General features: G+C 37.8%; 1 protein-coding gene across 3 annotated transcripts in view; it reads left to right on the top strand.

Annotated features, from left to right (window-relative positions):
- LRCH1 (leucine rich repeats and calponin homology domain containing 1) overlaps window positions 1–21460 on the top strand; it is a 184115-nt gene that overhangs the window by 94518 nt on the left and 68137 nt on the right. For all 3 annotated transcript variants that reach the window (XM_036889680.2, XM_036889677.2, XM_036889679.2), the window contains exon 3: window positions 14294–14420. In XM_036889680.2, the coding sequence (XP_036745575.2) occupies window positions 14294–14420 (127 nt within the window). The remainder of the gene's footprint in view (window positions 1–14293; window positions 14421–21460) is intronic.

The raw sequence follows: 21460 nt of genomic DNA, 5'->3' as shown, positions 1-21460 counted from the left end.
TTTTGCCTGTTGTCTTTTATAACACTGTGCTCTGTTGCATTCCGTGCCCTTCAGGACAATTTCATTGTCATAAAAAATATTGTTAGAGAATGTCCAGGAGTCCAACATGTTTAAATAAGGAAGGCCTTTATAATTAAAAAAAATTCTACTGTATCTATAGTTGTTTTTCCATATTTATCAATGTCTGTCATATTTCCATCTGTCTATGTTCTTATAGATTTATTCTTTTTCTGATTTCTGGAGTTTGGGATATTAAGATAATTGATTTCCACTGATTTTTCTTTTCTTACAGAAGTATTTCAGGTTATGGATTTTCCTGTGCATAGTGCTTTAGCTGATTCCTAAAACTGTTGATGTGTAGTATTTTTTAATCACTACTAAATCTTTCCTAATTTTCAGTATTACTTCTTTGGACCATGAGTTTTCTATAGAATAGATTTTGTAAAATTATCTTTCAAAATCAATTTTTAATTTTATTGCATTGTATTTAGAGAGTATTTTCTGTTTGATTCTTCAGATTGGTTGAATTTGCTTTATAGTCTATGCATAGTTTATTTTGTAAATATTTCACATACTTAAAAAGAATGTATGCTAAATGTTGTATGCTGAGTTCTAGTAAATCTGTTAAGTATAAATGTTTAATTTTGGGATTCACATCTTCCATATTCTAACACATTCTGTGTCTGCTTAATATATATCAGTTACTGACAGATACATTTTAAAGCAATATAGAATAATTGGATTTGTTGGTTTTTCCCTGTAATTCCATCAGTCTTTATATGTACTTTAATATGTGTATTTTAAGACCAAGCATTTTGAGCCCAAGTTCAGAATTGCATGTCTGTATGGAAATTGTAGGTTTTATCATTGTGTAGTGATTCATTTTATCCCTAAAATGCTTTTTTTTGAATTGTAGTCTATTTTGTATAAATTAATACTTGCATCTTAACTTTCTTTGGGGGACTTTTATTTAAGTTTTACATGTCTCTAAATAGACTTAGATGTAGTTTAGAAAAAAGCAATCTGATCATCTCTATTTTATGACATGTGAGTGTAGTCCATTTATATTTGTTGTAATTAGTTAGGTATGTGGATTTGCATTTTCCTTCTTAATTTGTATTTTGTTTATCAAGAGTGTCATTGTTTTTCTTCTGCCCTTTTCTATCTTCTGTTGAGTATTCATAGTCTTATTCTAATAATTTTCTTTCTCATTCTAAACTTAGTAATTATATTTTTATACTTTTAACAGAAAGGTTACCTATAAATCATTAACATGAGTATTTGACTTAACAAAAGTCTAAAGTTCAAAGTCAAGGAAAAAATATCTCTCCCATCTTCCCCAAAGTAATAGCATTTATAGACAGCTTTATTGCAAGCATCCCTCTGCAAATTTATATACTTTTTTATTTGATAGTTTAGGTCCACTTTGCTTTCTTGACTTTAGTCAGTTGATGCTTATTTGTACTTACATATATTTTACCAGGTTCTTTGCTTAGTGTTGCCTTCACACCTCACTCTTTTGGGGGTTTATTCCCCTTCTTTGTAATATGCATTTGCAAGAAGTTCATTCAGTGATGGTTGTTTGTGGTAAATATAGTCTTTTTCTGAAATATCTTTTTCTCTTCATTCTTAAAGTTCAATTGTTAGGATAAAATTTTAGGTTGTATTTGTATAAAGTTTTAGGTTATAGTTCTTTTCTATTGTATTTCAAAGATACTGTGCTTTATGGCCTCTGTTTGGCTATAGAGAAATCTTTTCTTAATGTAAATGTTTCATGTTTGTAGAAAATCTTCCACATTTTTCCTTTTGTTTGACTTCTTTCCATATCTTCTCTTTGTCTTTGGTATTCTGCATTTTTTGCTGTGATATGTATAAGTATATATTATTTTGATTTATCTTGCTGTAAACTTTATTTTGCTTTCTGAGTCTGAGGATTCATGCTTTTCATCAGCTCTGGAAATATTTTAGTCATTTTCTTTCTTAATATTGTTCCTTCTTCCATTTCTCTGTTATCTCTGTTATTTCTGTCTTCTTGGGATACTCCTGTTAGTTTTATGTTGGATCTCTCATTCTGTCTTTCATGTTTTTTAATCTCTTTTATAGTTTTCATTTCTTTACATTTGGGGTATTTTTAAACCATGAGAATACATTTAACATAGGAAGAGTCTAATTACAGTGATACTTTGAAAGCAGGAAAAATTGTAGTACCATGGGATCCTTAATTAAAAGACTCTTAATGATTGGAATGTATAGTCTAACAACACTGTATTTTGACTCATTAGTGAAATCTTATTCACTCTCTTACCCATATAGTATTATACATTTTTGGTTGGCTAAAAACAAACTTTCACTTAATACTGAATTTCTATGAGTTGTTTAAGTTATTTTGTGATAAAATTGGATAAGAACTAGTCTTGAAGCCTTTGACCCATTGAATTGGAGTTTGTGAGAATTTGACTTCTTAATCTTCAATCCTTTCTTTGTTGAACTCTGCCTTTTCTGCCTCCTCAGCGTTTTCTATACCTTCTTTCCTGACGTCTTAAATTAAGGGCCAGGTGAAATCAGTGCTTTAGGCAAACAGGCTTTGACCGCAGTCTGGAGGCACGATGGCCAAGCCACTGCTTCACTTTGGTTCTGTTGTTCTTATTTGCTTTTTTAGTAACAATTATAGTACCTGGACAGATAAAAAAAGTTTTTATAGAACTTGCTTTTGAGAAAAGAGACACAGTATTGGTTTTCTCAGATCCCCAATCCAGATCTTAAATGCATTGCTTCATTTTCAAGAATTATAAAACATACGTTACAGTAGCTGTAAAATTGTAGACTGTGATGTTAAAAATATTACCATACTCCTGAAAGGAATCCTTGTGCTCTGAGAACGCAGGGAAGGGAAATCTTTATAAAATATCTGAGCCAAGAATTTCAGCATAAGCAATAATCCCAAATAGCATTTTTTCAACTGAAAGTAAATTAAATCAAGAATCAATACATGTTCTGTGGTTCTTTATGTGGAAAGATTCAAGGGGTTGGGCAAAGGTGTGATTGTGATGAGAGCAGTTTATTTTGAGGCCTTATTTCATCTCCTGTCATTTCTCGGAACACCTTTATAATCCCTGGACCAGATGGACTGTCAGGGCAGATGGAATGACATAATCTCTTTGAATGATGAAATCCAAATAACTAGATTTGAATCACTTTTAGAGTTAGATTATGTGGAACTGTGTTATCTATTAATCTCAGTTGATCTTACCTTAACCTCATGAAATCAGGCAGTGTTTTTCTGATACTCCATTTGGCAACTGGCAAGCCATAGCAGAAAGGAATGTGAAAATAATTCAAGAAAATGGATCCATTTCACTTCTGAGTAATTCATCTGTTCATAAATAGAGAAGAATAGATCTGGAGAAAACTTAACCACCAGGCTCCGTAGGAGAAAAAAGGTTATTTATTTCTATCCCCTGTGATGTCATTGGATCATTTTAGGAATAAGTAGACCACTGTGTCCAAAAAGTATAACCTTGGAAGACTTTTCTATTGGATGTTAGTAGGTATGATGTTTTTTAAAAAAGCCCATGTATTATGCTAATCAGTATTAAGACTCTCTAAGCAACACAGAACTCTTTGACCTTTTCTTTTGTGAGGTCTTCTTATTAGCATCACTTATAATGAATGCCAATGTTCACACCACCAGTTTGTAAATGTGGTTTAGAAGAATGTTGATCACCCAATGACTCCTTCAGGAATGGATATCACACCTAAGAAAGGGATGAGGTTAAAAAGAATGTCCCTTCATGATGTCATATTCAGAGGCCAAGTAATCTGTGTGGACTAGATGTGTTGAAAGATAAGATGAAATGTAAGTTGAAAAAAGAAAAGCCCAGGAAGCACTAAAGCATAGAATGTGTTACAGAGGCCCCCTCCAGACTGATTTATCCTTTATTTAGCACCTTTTAAATATACGCAAGTATTTATTTGTTTGGTATTACTTACGTATCAACCAAAATATGCAATTTATTTTGAGAAAAATAAAGTACTGAGAAGTCCAAAGAATATATAAATTACAGGAACTCAGATTTAACAATTGTTGATTTTTTTGTGACATTTCCTTATAAGGTTTTTTCTTCTTCCCAGCTCCTTTCTTTATAGGATTGAAATATTTTGGGGGAGGGTGAAAGGATTGTTTTAGAGGTTGTGAGAGCTCTGTATAGTGAGGAAAAGAATACCTTGACCAAAAGTCTAAAGCAGCTGAGTCTTTAAATTCTCCACACTGAAATTTCATTGTTGAAACACTAGAGTCCCAGTGGTTGAAATTAATCACTTGTTAAAGGGTAATTCTTGAAAAAGGTAAAACATGACTCTCATACAAATATATTATGAACATCTGTCAAAGATTGTATTTAACTTACTCATTAGTGAAGGAACCAGTTAGATGTTATAAGCTGTTTAAAAGAGAATTCAACACACACACACATACACACGTGCACACACACACACAGGCCTGCTGAAATGAGTTTACAAATAGTTGCAAAACTGGTCAGTATCCAGGGGGCAATAATCAATTACAACTCCACTGCACTCATCACAATTCATCTGTGTTTCTGTGGAAAAAAATAATTTGCATTATTATCAGTTTTCTACAAATTATTAAGTTATAAAATAACTCAAAGACAACTAAAGGCAGAAATAACTTGAAAGAGTGTTCTAGACAAGACCCCAGCAATGTTTCTGCCCATTTCAAAATTGTTTAGGATTTTTGCTGATGATACCAAATAATCGAATTTATATCACCACATGCAAGAATTGTGCACCTCTCTGAACTAACTGAATTTTTTCCTTTTGAATTATTTTATTAAATCACAAATGTACAACAGCTTCTTAACTCTACATACCCACTTAAATTTTTTTAAAGGAAAAATGTTATGTTTTACTACACCATGATCCTGGCTAATAGCTTTTCAAAACTTTGAGAAAGTCTTTAAAAGGGTTTCACATGTCACCTGAAACTTACAAACTTAACATTATCAAAGAAGGTATGCTTCTACACTCTTACAAATACTACTAGAAAGAAACAATTAAAAAGCTAAGACACAGTCTCAAAGACATTTTTTTAACCCTTCTTCTGGTAAGGTTATGTTATTAAATAATCTATCCATTCACAAAATGGCTCTCTGAATCTGCTCTGATGTCTTCTGCCATATCACTGCATATTTATGTAAGACTGAGATAAGAGTTGCCTTAACATCGTTCCTTCTACATCTAAAGAGGAGGAAATTTTGGAGGTGAAATTATGATGATTTTGGAAATTCTAACCACCAACCATCTAACTACAGTCTAATGAAGAGTGGAAACTTTGGTGGTAGCAGGACCATGAGGGGACCAAATGGGGGGGAAACGGGGGTTCTGGAGGAAGTGGAGGCTATGGAGGAAGAACCAATACTGAGTTTCTTCCTATTTGCTGTGGGCTTCACTGTTTAAATAGGAGAGGATGAGAGCCCAGAGGTAACAGAACAGCTTCAGGTTACCTATGAACTATTTGGGCAGGACTGTAGGTAGAAGGAAAAAGAAAAAAGAAGCAGGGGTATTCATTGTGGATTGGGAAACTCTTCCTTCCAGATCCCGTGTCCTGGAGACTGAGAGGGCGCTCGCGGGCAGGACTGAGGAGGTAGTGAGTGTGTTTTGAGGGAGGCACATTTACTTGTGTTGGGCCAGTAATTTGAAGGAGTGACCTTCAGGGAATTTAAGCAAACTATTACGAGGCACCCCCCTCCCGGCCAGCTAGAGACCACGGTGACCTCAGCACCCGGGGAGAGAACAGGCCTGGGATCTGCAGCACAGCCCGTTCGGGCATTTGACAGTCGTGCCCCAAGTCTGCAGAGACTTGTTTGAAGGTTTATTAGGATGAACCTGGAATCCTTCCATTCTACATTACATGGTAAAATCTACAAAGGACTCCTCACTTCCTTCATTCACTAAGAGTCAGACATTTTTGTCTTAAATCTTCAGAAACCCAGTAGGAAGTATTGGCTGCTGCAGCGTTTAAAAAAAAAACAAACCAATGTTCAAGTAGGATTTAGGTGACATCAGCTCAGAGAGATGTTATTCATTCTTGTTAGGGGTTAAGTTTTAGGATTCATGCACATTTCATATTTTCTCAGAGTTTAGAGGAGGTTCCTGAGTAGAGCAGCCACTGGCAAGAGTAGAAAATAATTGGCTTCCTTGCAGCACCCGACGCTGTGGCGCCTGCCTTCCTTGATGTGGCCGCATGCTTTCCTCCTCGCCTTTCTGTGTCTTTCTCTTTCTTCTCTATTCCTGTGTCTGGATCTTCTTTCTCTTTCTGCGCCCTAACACTAGAATTTCTCAAAGCTCAATCTTTGGTCCTTAAGTCTTCCTCCTCAGACCCATGCCTCGTATATCTCAAAGATATACTCCATCCCTTTGAGTATTAGTCCTCTGGGTTCCACACCAACTCCTTTTGGGTTCCCGGACCTGATTCCAGTGTGTGTGTATGTGGAAGGGGATCTTCCTACACAACAACTAAGCAATTCCAAGCACCAGCAGTGTTTCCAAGAACTCAGCTTGGTTCTGCCGCCATCTGCCTGGAGATAGCACCAGATTCCCCAGTTTACGGGCTCCATCCTGCAAGACTGCCCTGCACAGCACACTCCAGGGACAGTCTCAAGCCCTCGGCTGCTACCTATGCTTCTGACCATCAGGCTGCATATTGGAGGTTCCAAGGACCTCCACCTTAGGTTCAATTAATTTGCTAGAGCAGCTCACAGAACCCGGGAAAACACATACATTTACCAGTTTAATAAAGGACACAAGTTAACAGCCAGTTGAAGAGGTACATAGGGCAGGGTCCCAAACAAAGGAGCTTCTGTCTTTGTGGGGGTTGTGGCCCCACTTGGTGGCATTCTGTGGAAGCATTTTGGTTCCCCAAGTGTGGAAGCTGTCTTGGACAGAGAAGCATGATGCAAAGGGGAAATATGCTCTTCTCATGGGTTTTTGTGAGGGCTTCATAGTCATGATTAACTAAATCATTTGCCATTGGCTGATTCAGCCCCCTGCCCTTGGGAGGTCTGAAAATCTCTCATTAACATGACAAGACACCCATTTCACCTTCAGGGTTTTAAAGTGTTTTCAGGAGCTGTGGAGGCAGACAAAATGTACTTGGGAAATAATATATTTGATGTATTTCTTACAACTCATTGTATCGCATCCTCATTTTTCCTGATTACTTAAAGCTGAATTCCTCTTAGATACCTACTGACTCCTCAAAATTCAGCATGTGCTAAACTATGCACATTTTCTCCTTTTTAAGTTAGCCTGTCTTGGATTCTGCTCCTGTCCAAGCTCCTACTGGTTTTTATCCAGCACCCCAGCTTGGAATCTCAGAAAGTATCTTTGACCCTTTCTTTCATCCCTTTTTAGAGAAATTGATCATTGAACTACCAGTCTACCATCTCATTGCCACCTGCTTGGAATTTGGTGTCCTCCTCTTACTGTTTTCCTGATTTACCTTCACTCTGTATTCCAAAATAAATGAGAAGAGGCTGTGTTGTATTAGGGAAAGATTCAGACTTAGATATTAAGCCCAACCTGCCTGGTTTTATATCTTAGCACAGAACAATTCACTAGCTACGCAACTCAGAGCAAGTTATTTTGATTCTCCGAATGTCAGTTTTTGTCCAAAAGGTAGGGAGTTTAATGCTTAGGTTACAGGATAGTTGTAAATATGGAGAAATTAATAGTTGTCTGTATGCCTAGAACAGTGTCTTCTACATAACTACTCAAGAAATGTTTGTTGAATTGTTTAGTCAAGTTTTGTGGCATGCTGTTTCACAAGATGCAACAGTGGCAAAAGATCTAGTATTTGAGTAAAGTAAGTGGATTTTCTGTTATTGTTAGTAAAGAGGATATGCTACCGATTTGTAAAAGTATTGAAGCAGTTAAGTGGAATTGAGTTATTTATGGCCATCAAGTGATGTGATAGAAGCTCTCTGAAGACTTGTTTCCTTGGAAGGAAAATAGGGTGTGCATAGACCTACATTCATGCATGTCAATCTATGTCACACATCCAAAAATCCTAGATGTAGATGGAGAGGCACATGTCTTCAAATGATAAACAAATGTGTTCTGGCACCTTAAATTTCATTATGAACATTTTTTATTAATTCAGTTTCCCTGGGCAAAAGTTGATCAGGACAGCCTGTTCTGATTTAAGTGAGTATAGATAGCCCTTTCTTTTTTGGTGGGGGAAAAATGTTAGAGTAAAAAATGTCTATTTTCCTGGCTTTGGTGGGGTGGCATAGTGGAGAAGGTTGGTAAGGTAGGTGTACCCTCCTGGTAACAAGAAGCGAGGTCTATTCCATTGGAACATGGCCCCAAAACATGAGAGGATTATCTTCGATACCAGTACATCTTTCCTAGCCATTTATTGATGGTCTTCCTATGTGCCAGGAACAATGTTTGCACAGTGATATTTTTCGGGACATAGAAGGCTCAGGCCTCTATAGTTTAAAATCCCAGGTCTACATTGTTTCTTCTGAAGGTGCTTAGCCAAACTAATATTCTTGTTAACATTGGATGTTGAGTTCTCTTTGATTGTCTAGCACTTCTTGATTTTGAACATACAGCTTCATTTTAGAATGAAGAAAGGACATAATAAATATTGTGGAGGAAATTTAAAGTAATAAGTTTGTAAAAACTTGTCCTTTTAGAACTGAAGATTTCTTAGACTGAAGGAGCTGAGAAGGGATACGTTATCAATAACTACACTTTGAAATTTAATTATAGACATTGGTAGTGGTGGTTGCCGACAGGGTTGTAAAAAAATGGAATATTTTAAGCAAGAGTTTATTTATACTGAAAGGAGACTGATGGGCTGTTATTGTGGGAAACCAGCTCAGCTACAGTGTCCAAATATGGTGCAGGCATGCACAGTGAGAAGGCCGGGCAAGGTGACTGGCACAGCAGCAGCTTGCCAGAATTCGGAGCTGCCTCTGTTAGACCCTCACTTTTTGCTTCTTGCTTTTCTCTCAGCTTTCTTTTCTAAAGTTGACCTTTAAATTCTCAAAACATGGCTGTTATGTGTGTAGGGTGTGAAATGGGTTGGTTTAGTGTTCAAGAACTGGTTCAAGACTGTTGCAATGATGATTCTGTGTTTCTAGTTTTGACACATTCGAAGTTTTCAAATGATTGTCATCCTCAGGTTGGAGCTAGCATAGCTGCTTTCAAAGTTACACTTAAAAGTGGACTCCCAGATTTTATGCATGTCCATAATCTCAATCGAAGTTCTGTCTTTAAAAATCCATGTAAAATATTATTAAAATTATATTTATGTAATTTATATGTATAAAATTAAGGCCACTCAGATTATCACTAGACAACTTAATCAAGACTCTGGCTGTTGTTGGTAATTGTCTTGGACATATCATGGTGGGGGAAGTTCAGGGGGAGGGCGGGGGATGAACGGGAAGTGCTCTGTCACTAGGGGAGCCGGGTGACACATTTTGCTGTGGTGGGTTTTTCAGAAGGGAGCAAGCAGGAAAAAGGAAATGGCTCTGTGTGGATATTGTTCACTGTTGTGTGCCTTTGAAGACAATTAACAGTCAAGTGTCACGTTCAAAACAGAAAAAAAGTTACTCTTCCTTGAATGAAAGGAAAACAGGGTATGCAAAAGAGCATAAAAACAAAAGTTGATGAGGTATCCTGACAAAAAAGAATCTTGCTTGGCTAAAGTTAAATAACTGCTGTTTACTGCAGGTCATGTACCAGGCACAGACAATGCCATTCAAACAAACACCAGTAACTACTGCATGCTTGTGCGTTCCCTTCCTCGCTGCTGCTCCAGGATGAGCCTGGCGTGTTCACACAGGGGACCTGCCTTCCTTTACCGGTGGCCCTTTAGATGCGTGCTGTGACGTTTTAGTAATAGCTTTGTGATGGTTGATGATTTCCCATCATTGTTTGTATTGCTCTGTGGAAAACAGTAAATGAAGATGGTGATCCCTGGGTATTCATGTTTTCCCAGAGAAATGTTAGTATTCTGGAATTAGAGAAATGGGAGAGGAAAAGTCTTTCATGTGATTATATGTTCTAGTCTTGCTTCTCCGGATTGGATATAGTTACTTGGTCTGTTTTAGCCTGACAGTTTGTAGCTCAGCCTGATTCTTCCCTTCATGTCTGGGAGTGATCATCTTTATTTTTAATTGGTTTATGTTTTCAACAAAGGAATCATGAAACCATATGTTAAAAGTGGCTCTAAGTACAACATACAGAGTATAACCAGTAGTAATGTAATATCTTGGTCTGGTAATGGGATGATTACACTTACTGTAGCAAGCATCTACTAATATATGTGTAATTATCAAGTCACTATATTGTACATCTGAAACCAATATAATATTGTATATAAACTTTATTCTATTTTTTAAAAAGTGACTGAAATTTTAGGAGTCATAAAATAAAATGAGTAACTAAAACCTAGCCAAGCACACATACTCTCTCCTCTTAGTCATCTCCCACCTTAATGGTTGAGTATGATTTAACCTTTATATATGGATTTAATGTAGGACTGAGCACTTTTACATCCATAATCTCATGTCAGGTTGGTATTATTGTCTATGCTTCATGGGTGACAAAACCAGAGGGTTAAATGACTTACCTAAAGTCATATAGGTGAATTATGGCAGAGGTGACACTTGTACTTAGGTCTTCTACTTCTGCAGTTGGTGACCTATTTACCTACTGACTTGGTGAATCTGTTATTGAAGGCTTTCTGTAAATCATTTTCTGTTAATTGAGTTCTATGCTCCATTACTAAGTGAACCCATATACTGAAAAAAAAGATACATTCCACTAGAATAAAAAATACATACGGTGCCCTGAATGAAATCCCATATAAAAATATAGCATGCTTTTATCTTACTTTTCAGGAAGATAATTTTCTGATAAACTACGACTAAACATTAAGTCTGAAAACATGGGAGTGCCATAGTCAAAATACATTAAAATATGACTATCTACAAGTAAAACCATACAGAAGTGGCTTGGTTTGTGAATTCTTTAATTTAGGAATTATGTTAAGTGAAGGATAGAGGTACTTGAAACCAAGAGAAATTTATCCTGCAAACTCAAGCTGTCAACAATGTTGAGATTATGTTGAGCTGCCTTGTTTCATTGTGAAATGAGGAAATAGACCAATAAATCTAGTAGTGTCTCTTTCATCTGAGAACGGTAGGTGAAGCATGGGCAGTAACCAGGGACTGGTGAGAACCCGCCGCCTCCCCTCCTCGCTCCGTCCAATACCCAGACGGGCAGGAGAGGGACAAGGCTCGGGGTGCAGGCTCAGCTCTGTGACGCAGGACGGCTTAGGCCACCATGACCAAATCTGTAATTTCTAGTTCTGAATGAGCCGCCCATTTCCCCCACTAATTTACTCTTGTGTAATGAGTGAGTTTAAAAATAATCTTTTTGGGAAATCTTGTCCAATGTGGCTTACAGGATGCATATGAAAATAAATGCTGGCCATCACCTTATCAGACACTGTAAGGCCTTATTTTTAAACATTCTTTCCGAGAAGGGCCTGTTTATAGCACAGAGGCCTGCAGGAGACAATGTGGGGCGGATGGTGGATTGCCGCCTAAAGGCACTTACTTGCTTAAGAAAAATTGCTGTCAGATGGGTGGTTTCAAAAAGTACAGGCTGCTGCTGTGGCCTTTAGTGGGTAGAGGATTAAAGGGAATGCATTTCTCCTCTCCTTTGTAAATATTTGCTGGAGAGCTAATAGGTTTTTGTTTGCATGTGTATTTCCTTTTTCTATTGGGGAAATTGTAAGTGATACAGGAACATCCTGTGATAAAATATATGAAGTAGAGGCTGAGGAAACGGTTGAGTGAAATAAATGTACCCGAGGTCTGTGGCTTACTGTACTATGACTAAAGTCTTGGCATCCAGATTTGTTTACAGGTGATTAACTACAGTATAAATAGAGGAACGTGTGGTGCATAAATAGGCTATTCCATCAGCAACTTTCAGCATAAGAATCATGCATCTCTATCAGAGAAATCATAAATGCTTTCACAAGCTTGAATTTTATTCTACTTTAAATTAGTGCCCACCCTGGAAGAATTCTAGTGAGCATAATCCCATGTAATCACAAGCACTCATATTTCTAAATGAGCAGAGCCTTCGGTGCATTGCTTAAATGGCATGAAAAATGGCTCTCCCAATTCCATATCTGCTAATCTGATGAGGTACCTGCATTAAGACAGTGAGGCTGGGACTAATTTAAATCTGAGTTTCCAAACAAAGAAACACAGGAAAGATCTCCAACTGTAATTGTTGATTCTGTGAAAAATAGGAATGTAGAAATTTCTGAAAATATTAGTCTTTGTTTCCTCAATCCTCTCTTCAAGAAGAAGTTTAAATATAGCTCCAAAATAATAGAGTTGCCTTATTAACATTTAAGTTACCAATCCTCACTTAATGAAATTACATTCTGATAAATATTTTATAACCACATATTATATTCCAAACTATTGACTTGCTGCCTTTAATAAACATAGTTCTCTTTTCTGGAAGTAGTGTCTGAGGAGACCTTTTTCGGAGCTTGAAGAAAGCCCTCCCAGCAGGACCCCTCATCCAGCCGGAGGAGCCGCTTGCATTCTTGCCTGGTGACACAGGGTGCAGGAGGGATGTAAGAGAACTAGACAGGCTGGTAGCCTGGTGCTCCCTTCCACTGTCCCCAGGGACCAGGAGAGTGCCAGGGCAGGCCCATCAGCCTTATTCTCGCCTGTCAACCTAACCAGGGGGAGGTGAAGAGCCAGCTGGGCTTTCCAGTGCCAGGACCTCTGCGGGGTTATCAATCTCCTCCCCCCTCTGCTGGACCCTCTTAGAGAAAGCTCTCGCCTCCAGCCCCTTTCTGGAAAAAGCTTTCTTTGAGGATCTGGGCAGTGGAGAGAGACTAAGGCAGTATCTTTTCTTGCTGAAATCTAGTTACCTGGGCATTGGGCATGTGGAGCCAGAGAGGTGTTAGGGCAGTGCCCACATTAGAAAAATTCTTTCCTGGGCACAACACCTGCCTTTCCTGAGTCTATCAGCTAGGGATGCCCTTTGTCTAGCCAGATTCTGCCTCCTCTTATGGGAGATGGGAGAGTAAAACCTTTAACTGATATATAACATGCATACAGAAGAGTGCACAGATCCTAAGTGTACATCTCAATGAATTTTCACAAACAAAAGCATCCATGTAACCAGTGTCCAGATGAAGTTTATCTTTTCATAATGATATTTATCTCCTAGTTATAAAAACACAGTGTAGGGACTTTGGAAAATTCAGCACAATATAATAAAGAAAAAAACTACTCATTGTACCTACTCCCTGCAAAATGACCACTGGTAACATTTTAGTGTCTTCCAGTCTGTCACTCCTCTTTGTACACATAGAGACATGCACTCCCATAAACACACACACCCACTACCATGACCTCTGATCAAGTATGTGTGCACATACATAAAGAAGAAATTCTAAATAGCTGCAATAACATGAAATACAGTTTTTTTAGGTATTTCACTGCCTGGTCTTTGGCTTCATCAGGAGAATTGACTAGGAAAGTCAGGGAAATGGAAAACCATGTATCGTCCATTTGATAGCAGGAAAAGGGCTCCTTGTGGTGAGGCGGTTTAAATAAATGGCTGACATATACATACAGATGGTTCATAAATTTCATTTATCCAGTATTTTCCCATGTCTCAGAAAACTGAACATTGATGATAGAAAGTAAAGGCACTTCTGGGTAGAGCACCTCTTGATGCAAAGCAGAGGTGAGTCCTAGACCTGTTCCCAGGCTACTTTGCAAAACTGAGCTCCTTATAGGCTCCAGCTTCACTTTGGCCAGATGGCCAACTTTGCCTTTTCCTTTTCATCGGCCTTCTTGAAGATACCCAAACAGGCTTTAACCACAGCAGCTTCCCGTTGCTATTGGTGGTGCAGAGCATGTTGCCCATCTGCCTCCTGGCTGGCCAAGGGCTCAGCTTGATGGGGTTCCTTGGACCGGCAACAGTTGTTGTTTCCCTTGGAACTGCCTATGCTGTTCATTTTTTAAAATGTATTTTGTTATCTTTTACTCTTGGGATTTGAGTTACTATATGTACAGAAACTTCGCTGAACTTTTTATGTTTGTAAAATGTCTCCTGAGATCACTCCTTTCTCCTTGCTTGTTAAACACATGTTCACAAACAGTGCAGCATGGCTTGAACGTTTATGCATATTCCTGTCTTGTCTTTGCAGTCGAAATCAGCTGTCGGCCCTGCCTGCCTGCCTCTGTGGTTTGCCTCTCAAAGTCTTAATTGCAAGTAACAACAAACTTGGATCGCTGCCAGAAGAGATAGGTCAGCTCAAACAGTTAATGGAGTTGGTACGTTACTCGTTTTTAAGATGCTCTTTTGTTGTTGTTTACTATTCATAGCCTATTAATGTAATCAGAAAGACTTTTCAATACATTTGGACAAGGAGGTGCCTACGTTGTTGGAGGGCTGTGTATGATATAAAGAGATTAAGTGGGGAGAGGAACAATCTTGGCTTTTCTGCGACAGCCACAGTTCCTGAAATTTACAGATTTCCTGTAGTTTATATTTCCTGAAGTTCACAGGAATTAAGCTCCTGAAGTGTACAGGTTATCATATGGTCGTTCGATCATTTTTTTCCAGATTGCATGTAAGTTTGTGGTTTATTTAAGTTTACATGGATATTTGTGTGCATATAAGTTTATATGGATAAACTGGCAAAATGATCTACAAGGAAGTTAGTAGGCCACACTTAATGAATGTATATAATTAAGTCAGAAGGAACAGAGTGACCTGATTCTGTAAGGATTTTAGTAACCATTGCCCCAAATTTCTGTCCCTCTAAAATGTGACCATATCTTTAGGGATAAAAAAGAACAAAGCAGAGATGGTCCTTAGAGATGGGCAGTTAAGTTACCTGGGGCTGAGATGTACAAATCTATTTCAGCTCTTCCATTAATTGAATTGCTAACGTTGTTTCTAAAATGGAAAAGAATAAATCTTGCTAGACTTCCACTGAGTTAAGACGGATGAATGAAGAGGCAAGAGTGATGAGTAAGAAGACATACGTGATTCCGTGAAAATTCAGTGATACTCTTCTTACTCAGCAGTCTCCATGCAGGCAGCGCCTGCACCTTGAATGCTGTTGAAGGACAGAAACTTAGTTTTGCTTGCTGTTGTATCCCCATGCGGGCACAAGATAGAGACCCAGTAAATGTTCTGTGGATGCTGCTGTCGGGTGGTGAAATGTGGGCCATGAAGGTGGTTGGGACAGATTGTGAGGACTCTCTCAAGTGCTATGCCATTTTCACTGGTTCCAGAAAACAAAAAAATAGAATAATGCTTTGAAACTGATAGTTATGCTATTTTTTTGTTAATGCTTCTTTTAGGAGTCTGATAAACCACATAATTCAGATTTGCTAGAATTTGGATTAGTTCTCGCAGGCACAATATGAATAACAAGGTGGGTTTCCCGCTCACCTCCTGGGCTCCTGTGGATTGTGGCACACTAGTGAGGTCAGTGCTTGCGACCTTTTGGCAGCAGGAATGTTTCTGTCCTACTGCACCATGGGCTTAAATCGACAGTGTGCCACCCATCAGCTGTGCTCCTAGAACTAAGGATCAGCTCATCTGTTCCTAGGTGGCCCAAGTGCTGAGCCCGGTGCCAGCCCCACTCCGGAACAGGCCTTTCCTCAGATACTTGTGTCAGCTGCTGGGCTGTCATGTGGCAGAAGGAGAGCAGTGCTCTCTCCAACTAGGGACACACGAGGTGCTGGGTGGTTGTGAAGGACGCCCTGAGCTTTTCTTAGGCGCCCTGTCTGGAGCCCAGCTCTCATGAAGGCTCTCATGAGTTACAGCAATGTAGTCAGCTGGTCCTTGTGTCTTTTCTCCACCAGCAGTAACTGTCGAACCCTTGAGCCCTACAGTGTTAGAGCCATCAGAGGCATCTAGTCCAAGCTCTTGACATCTTACAAATGAAGAAATTCAAGACAGAGTGACAGTGAACCACCTACAGAAGGTCGCCCTGGCATAGCTCACGTATAATCTAAGCTGAAATACCATCACCCAGCACTGCCCTATGGAAAGATAATGCAAGCAGCAGATGTAATTTTAAATGTACTGGTTAGCCACATTAAAAAAAAAGTGAAATTTATTAAATATATTTTATGTAACTTGGTAGTCAAAATATTATTTCAACATATGTACAATATAAAATGAATGAGATGTTTTATATTCTTTTTTTTTGTACTTAGTCTTTGAAGTCCAGTGTGTCTTCTCCACTAAGGGCACATTGCAGATTGGACTAGCTACATTGGTTGTGCTCGGTAGCCACATGGGGCTAGTGGCCCCTGAGGCGCAGGCAACCCGGTAGCCTGTGTTCTTCCAGCTCTCTCAGCAAGCTTGGTCTTTGTCAAAGCGTTTATTTTTGATGCTGGTGAATATTTAATAAGTTGCCATTATTTAGCCATAAGGAGTGACTGGCCTTGCTTAAGGTCACAGACTATAAAAAGATTAGTTTCCACTGTTCTTATTTATCTTTCATATCTTTTTGCTTAAAATAGTAATGTTACTGTAAGTAACCACGTCAGATGGTTTTTAGCTCTGAATTGGACAGAAATTCCCTGGAGATGCTGAAGTAATTCTAGAATAATGTGGGAGGCTTCTGTTATAGTCACATAGTAACCAACTTGTTAAAAAATTTGGGAACCCCCCAAGCATTCACAGTGCCGATAAACTACGTAAGTGCTGATAAAATCTCTCAGCTTATTAGGCTCTGAGCATTGCTCAACTGTGTTGGAAGAAATATTTTTAAATTTTCACATTAGACACAAAGGATACCTAAACTGAGTTGTAAACTCTCTTCTCTTCCAAGTGTATTCCAGACTCATCAATCAGTAAAAAACAAAAACTCAAGCACACAGTAGCCATCTATAAGAAAGGAGTGGTTTTCTCTAAATTTGGGGAGGAATTGGAGTTAGAAAACAAAATCTTACCTTCATAAATATATCCCAATTACCTAAAAATCTTTAAAAACATTGTCATTTTGGTGGTTGGCTTGTCCGGCCTTTTGAGACTGTGCAGGGATTTTGGAAAAGCAGCTGTTCCTCTTTCCAGGAAGAAGCCACTAAGAAATACTTTTGAAACATCCTTTTCTTGAATCCACAAGATGGCCAAGGTATATTTCCTCTTTGTTTCGGGTGCAGAGGAACGAGGGAATCGTGGCTCTATGGGGTGGGCCCCTCCACAGTAATTCTGATGGGAATGATCTAGAACTTCCTGAGCTCCTCGGCCACTTTGAGTTACTTCTGTTTGGCTGGTTCCCTCAGAGCTGGAGCTGTGTCTGTTCCTCTGTATGTCTTTGTAGCTGTGTGTTCTCTCTAAAAGGGAAAGAGATAAAGCGCTGGCGCTTATGGAGTACCTCCTGTATGTCAGGGATTCTGCTAAGCACATGACAACTATTATTTCATATAATCTTGACAAGAACCCAGCAAGGCAGATACATATCTACATTTTACAGACAAGTTTGAGTTTTAGAAATACTTAGCCAAAACCGTGGGGCTATGAAGTGGGAGAGCGGGGGTGAAAACCAGATGTTTCTGATGGAAGCCCAATCCCTTTCCATGGCACAGGCTGCTCTGCTCATTGTGCCCTCCTCTGGGTTGCCAGTGTTATGCACAGGGGCCATGTTTTTTGGTTTTCTTTTTTTTTTTTGGAGTGCCCTGGTTCAACTTCCAGTGGTTTTCCCATTAAAATTGTGGCAGACCATGAACAGCTGAAAGTGAATCAGAGAATGTTACAAAACCAGGGTGTGGTACAAATGGACAGTGTCTGTATGAAGGTTTCTTCACTGAGGAGACACAGCCAGGCAGGAGGGTCAGTAGGCTTCTCTTGCATTGACTAAACCTTATTTTACTCATTAGAACTGTACTAACATGTTGGAAACATGGTTCCTTTTACACTCAAATCGTGCCCGAAGGGTAAGGCACGTTAAATATTTGGTGAGAGATGCTGTATGAATGTCGTGTGTTGTAATTGACCCACAGCTGTGCAGACACATTAGTTAGAACTCAGTAAGTTTGAGAACCATGGGGCATTTGCCAAAGTTCTAGAGGTTTTTGCACTGCTTCTCTGTGCATGCTGACATACTGGGGTCCAGAGATGGTCTGTCTCTTGTTTATTTTTTCTCGGTTCTGTCCTTCCTCAACTCAAGCAGTGTGTGGATATGTATCTTCTGCTTTTACCTTCGTGTAAGAGAACACATATCACTGGGTCAGAGACCTGCTTTTACACCCAAAAATCTCACAGAGCCTGACTCAAGTAATAACTGACTGGAAGGTGCATTTCCTGGCTTTGACTAAACACACTTTTTATTCTCTTTCATGAAATGTTTGATTGTGTAGAGAGTTTGAATTCAAGGATTGATTATAGATACAGGATATATTGAACAGATTCTGAGGAAAATCCCCATCTCATTATTTTGTTATAGCATTCCAATATCTGAGGTAGGCCTATTGGAGATGTAAATCCACGTGTCTGCCGGATCATTTGTCCATTCATTGTCTGGAGATACCTCCTAACTTCTCTGGTGTCTGTGGGACAGTTGAAAATCCCAGAGCTTCTTCAAGACCCTCTGTTGCTTCTATCTGTGCATTTCTTAATGAAGAGCTGTGGTGTGGGGCATGTATTGGTGGACATATAGAAGGGTGTGAAGTATTTTATAGTAGAGACATCTAGTTAAGTGTTGAGAGGTGATAATTTATCATACTGGAGGTTGCTTGAAAAGTTTCAACTTTAAATTAACAAAATGATTTTTCTTGAACAAACAAACTTTAAACTATAGGCATTGATATTTTTGATTTCTAAGAAATCAAAGTTGGCATTACTCAAGTCAGTTAAATATCTATCATTCAAAGTCTCTTCTTTATTTCCAGTGTGGTGAATGAATTTTCCTGAAGTTGGAAGGAAACTCAAATCACACTCAGCCCTTGAGCAGCATGGGTCCACTTACATGCAGATTTTTAGAATAAATATATTGGAAAAATTTTTTGATATTTGCCACAATTTGAAAAAACTCAAAGATAAACTGTGTAACCTTGAAATATCAAAAAAATTGAGGGAAAGTTAGGTGTGTCGTGAATGCACAAAATATCTGCAGATACTGGTCTATTTCATTATTTATTACCATAAAGTCAAGGGTAGCTGATTAGTAGTTAAGTTTTGGGCAGTCAAAATTTAGGCCCAGATTTATGACTACTCAGATCCATGTCTCTAACCGCTGCATTATTCAAGGTATTTAATTTCACCTCTTCTTTTTACATAGGCAGAAGAGGTTAAGCCATTTACATAAAGTTACCCAGTGAGTCATACAAAAGACATTTCCAAAAAGAGGGCATGCTGAAATGATGGGAGGCTAATGTTAATAGCTTGCATTTCCTGTCAGAAAGTTTGCGTTTCCTTTAGTTAAAAAGAGGGCTTAATTTATTACAAAAATATGACCTAAGCAATAGTATAACCACACTAAGTTTTTGAAAACCTAGTGAGTCAGAGCAAGGTAGCTCATGAGAATAATACCACGTGCAATGCCACAAAGTGACTTGGTCTCACTGAAGATCTCTAAGCAAGATCATCTGGATACATTATTTATGTTGGTGTTCATTAGAGGTCACTTATTAAAAAAGCACTTTGTCTTTTTTTCCAATATTATTTTCAGAAAGTGAACATTGCCTGGTTTAGTGATCCCTGAATTTACTCTCATGTTTTAAATCCTTTTTTACATTCTGAAGGTAAGTCAACAACTTGGATTTAGTTAACAAAAATGTATTAATCCCCAGCATGCATTCAAACACTTACTTCTAGAGATTTTTTTTATTGCCTAGAAGGACCATGAGGCAATGAAAATTTTAACTTAAGTTTTTCTTTTGGTTACTAAAAGTATGTTGATTAAATCAGTGGAAAATCTGTATATTTTAAGTCACAGTTAAAATTCTGTTTTGTTTTTTATCTAAATGACAAAATTGGACTGGCTGTTCCATAAAAACTTAAGTTTGAGTATTTGTTATTTGTAATAATTAGCTTCATTTTAGTATCAAAAAGAATAGAATTAGTAAATATTTATGACATGTTTATGATGATTTGTGGCCCAACCTGTATATTTGTAATATTATAACATTAAGTATATGGTAATTCGATTTCACTGAAGCCTGGAACAATTATTTTTCCAGACATAGCTTAGGGCTAAAAGACAATTCAGAAGGGATTCATCCGACTGTTCTAAGATGCCACTGGACTTGAAAGTCACAGCTTGGTGAATGCTCACTTACTGCAGAGGCATTAGTGTTTTACTTTAAAAAATATATATTTTATTTATTTTTAAGTTATTTAAATATTTATTTACTTAAATTTTATTTTTTAAATATTTCAAAGTTATTTTCCTAAATCTTATCTTTCTTAATTGAACTTAAAAAAAAAAAGAGAAAGCCGTACATTATCTTAGGCTAAATGTAGACAGATACCATGTTGTAGAGAACCAGGCCATCCTAGGAATACTGCTTTTACATTTTCTAAACTGAAATATCGTATCCCAAAACATTTAGATTATCATCTTCTCTTTTCTCCTACTCATTCCCTGGCTAATTAAGATATAATTACCTGTGGGGTTTTATTTTTGTGATGAAATTCATAACCTCTTTAAAATTTGGCAAGGTTTGATGACTGGGGAACAACAGAGTTTTGCATAAATTTCTACAATATTGATTATACAATAGTGAAAATTCTTGGTCTCACTGTGTGCTGGACTTGCCTGCACATTTTCCCCCTCATTATTTTGGCAGGACAGAAATATTTGACTGACAGCAGTGTACTATTAAAATAATTTGATCTTCACTGTTTACCCTTGAAAATGTGAATGGACATTTGGACTTGTGTTTTATAATTGCCTACAGTAGCCTTGTCCTATAAATCAGAAGGACAAGCTTTTTATCATTATGTTCTTTAATAAATAAATAAATAATAAGTAAATAAATAAATAAATAATTTGGTGACCATTTTCCCTACTGGTAAGTAAATATTTAAATATAGCTGAAAGGAGTTGATTTTTTCTGATAAGGCATCATGTTAGAAATATGTTAGAAAAAATTATATTTAGAGAAACAGCATACCCTGATTTCTGGCTAACAGGGTAATCAGCAAAGTGCCAGGTGAATATAGTACACATGCAAAAATAGGATAAGACCAAATTTCACCTCCTGAGATTTCATTTTGTGATTAAGCTGCTTAAATATGTGTTCTCTTTTTGCTTCCCTATCGTCCCTCCTTTTTTTTTTAAAGGAATGACTTCTTTTCAAGAATTATGTCCTTGAAACTTCTGGAAAACTGTCACATTGAAAATCTG

Source organism: Manis pentadactyla, chromosome 17 (assembly GCF_030020395.1).
Source record: "Manis pentadactyla isolate mManPen7 chromosome 17, mManPen7.hap1, whole genome shotgun sequence".
NCBI classification, from domain to species: Eukaryota; Metazoa; Chordata; class Mammalia; order Pholidota; family Manidae; genus Manis; species Manis pentadactyla.
The sequence above is the reverse complement of the archived record's forward strand: the minus strand, read 5'-3'. Positions and strand labels throughout refer to the sequence as shown.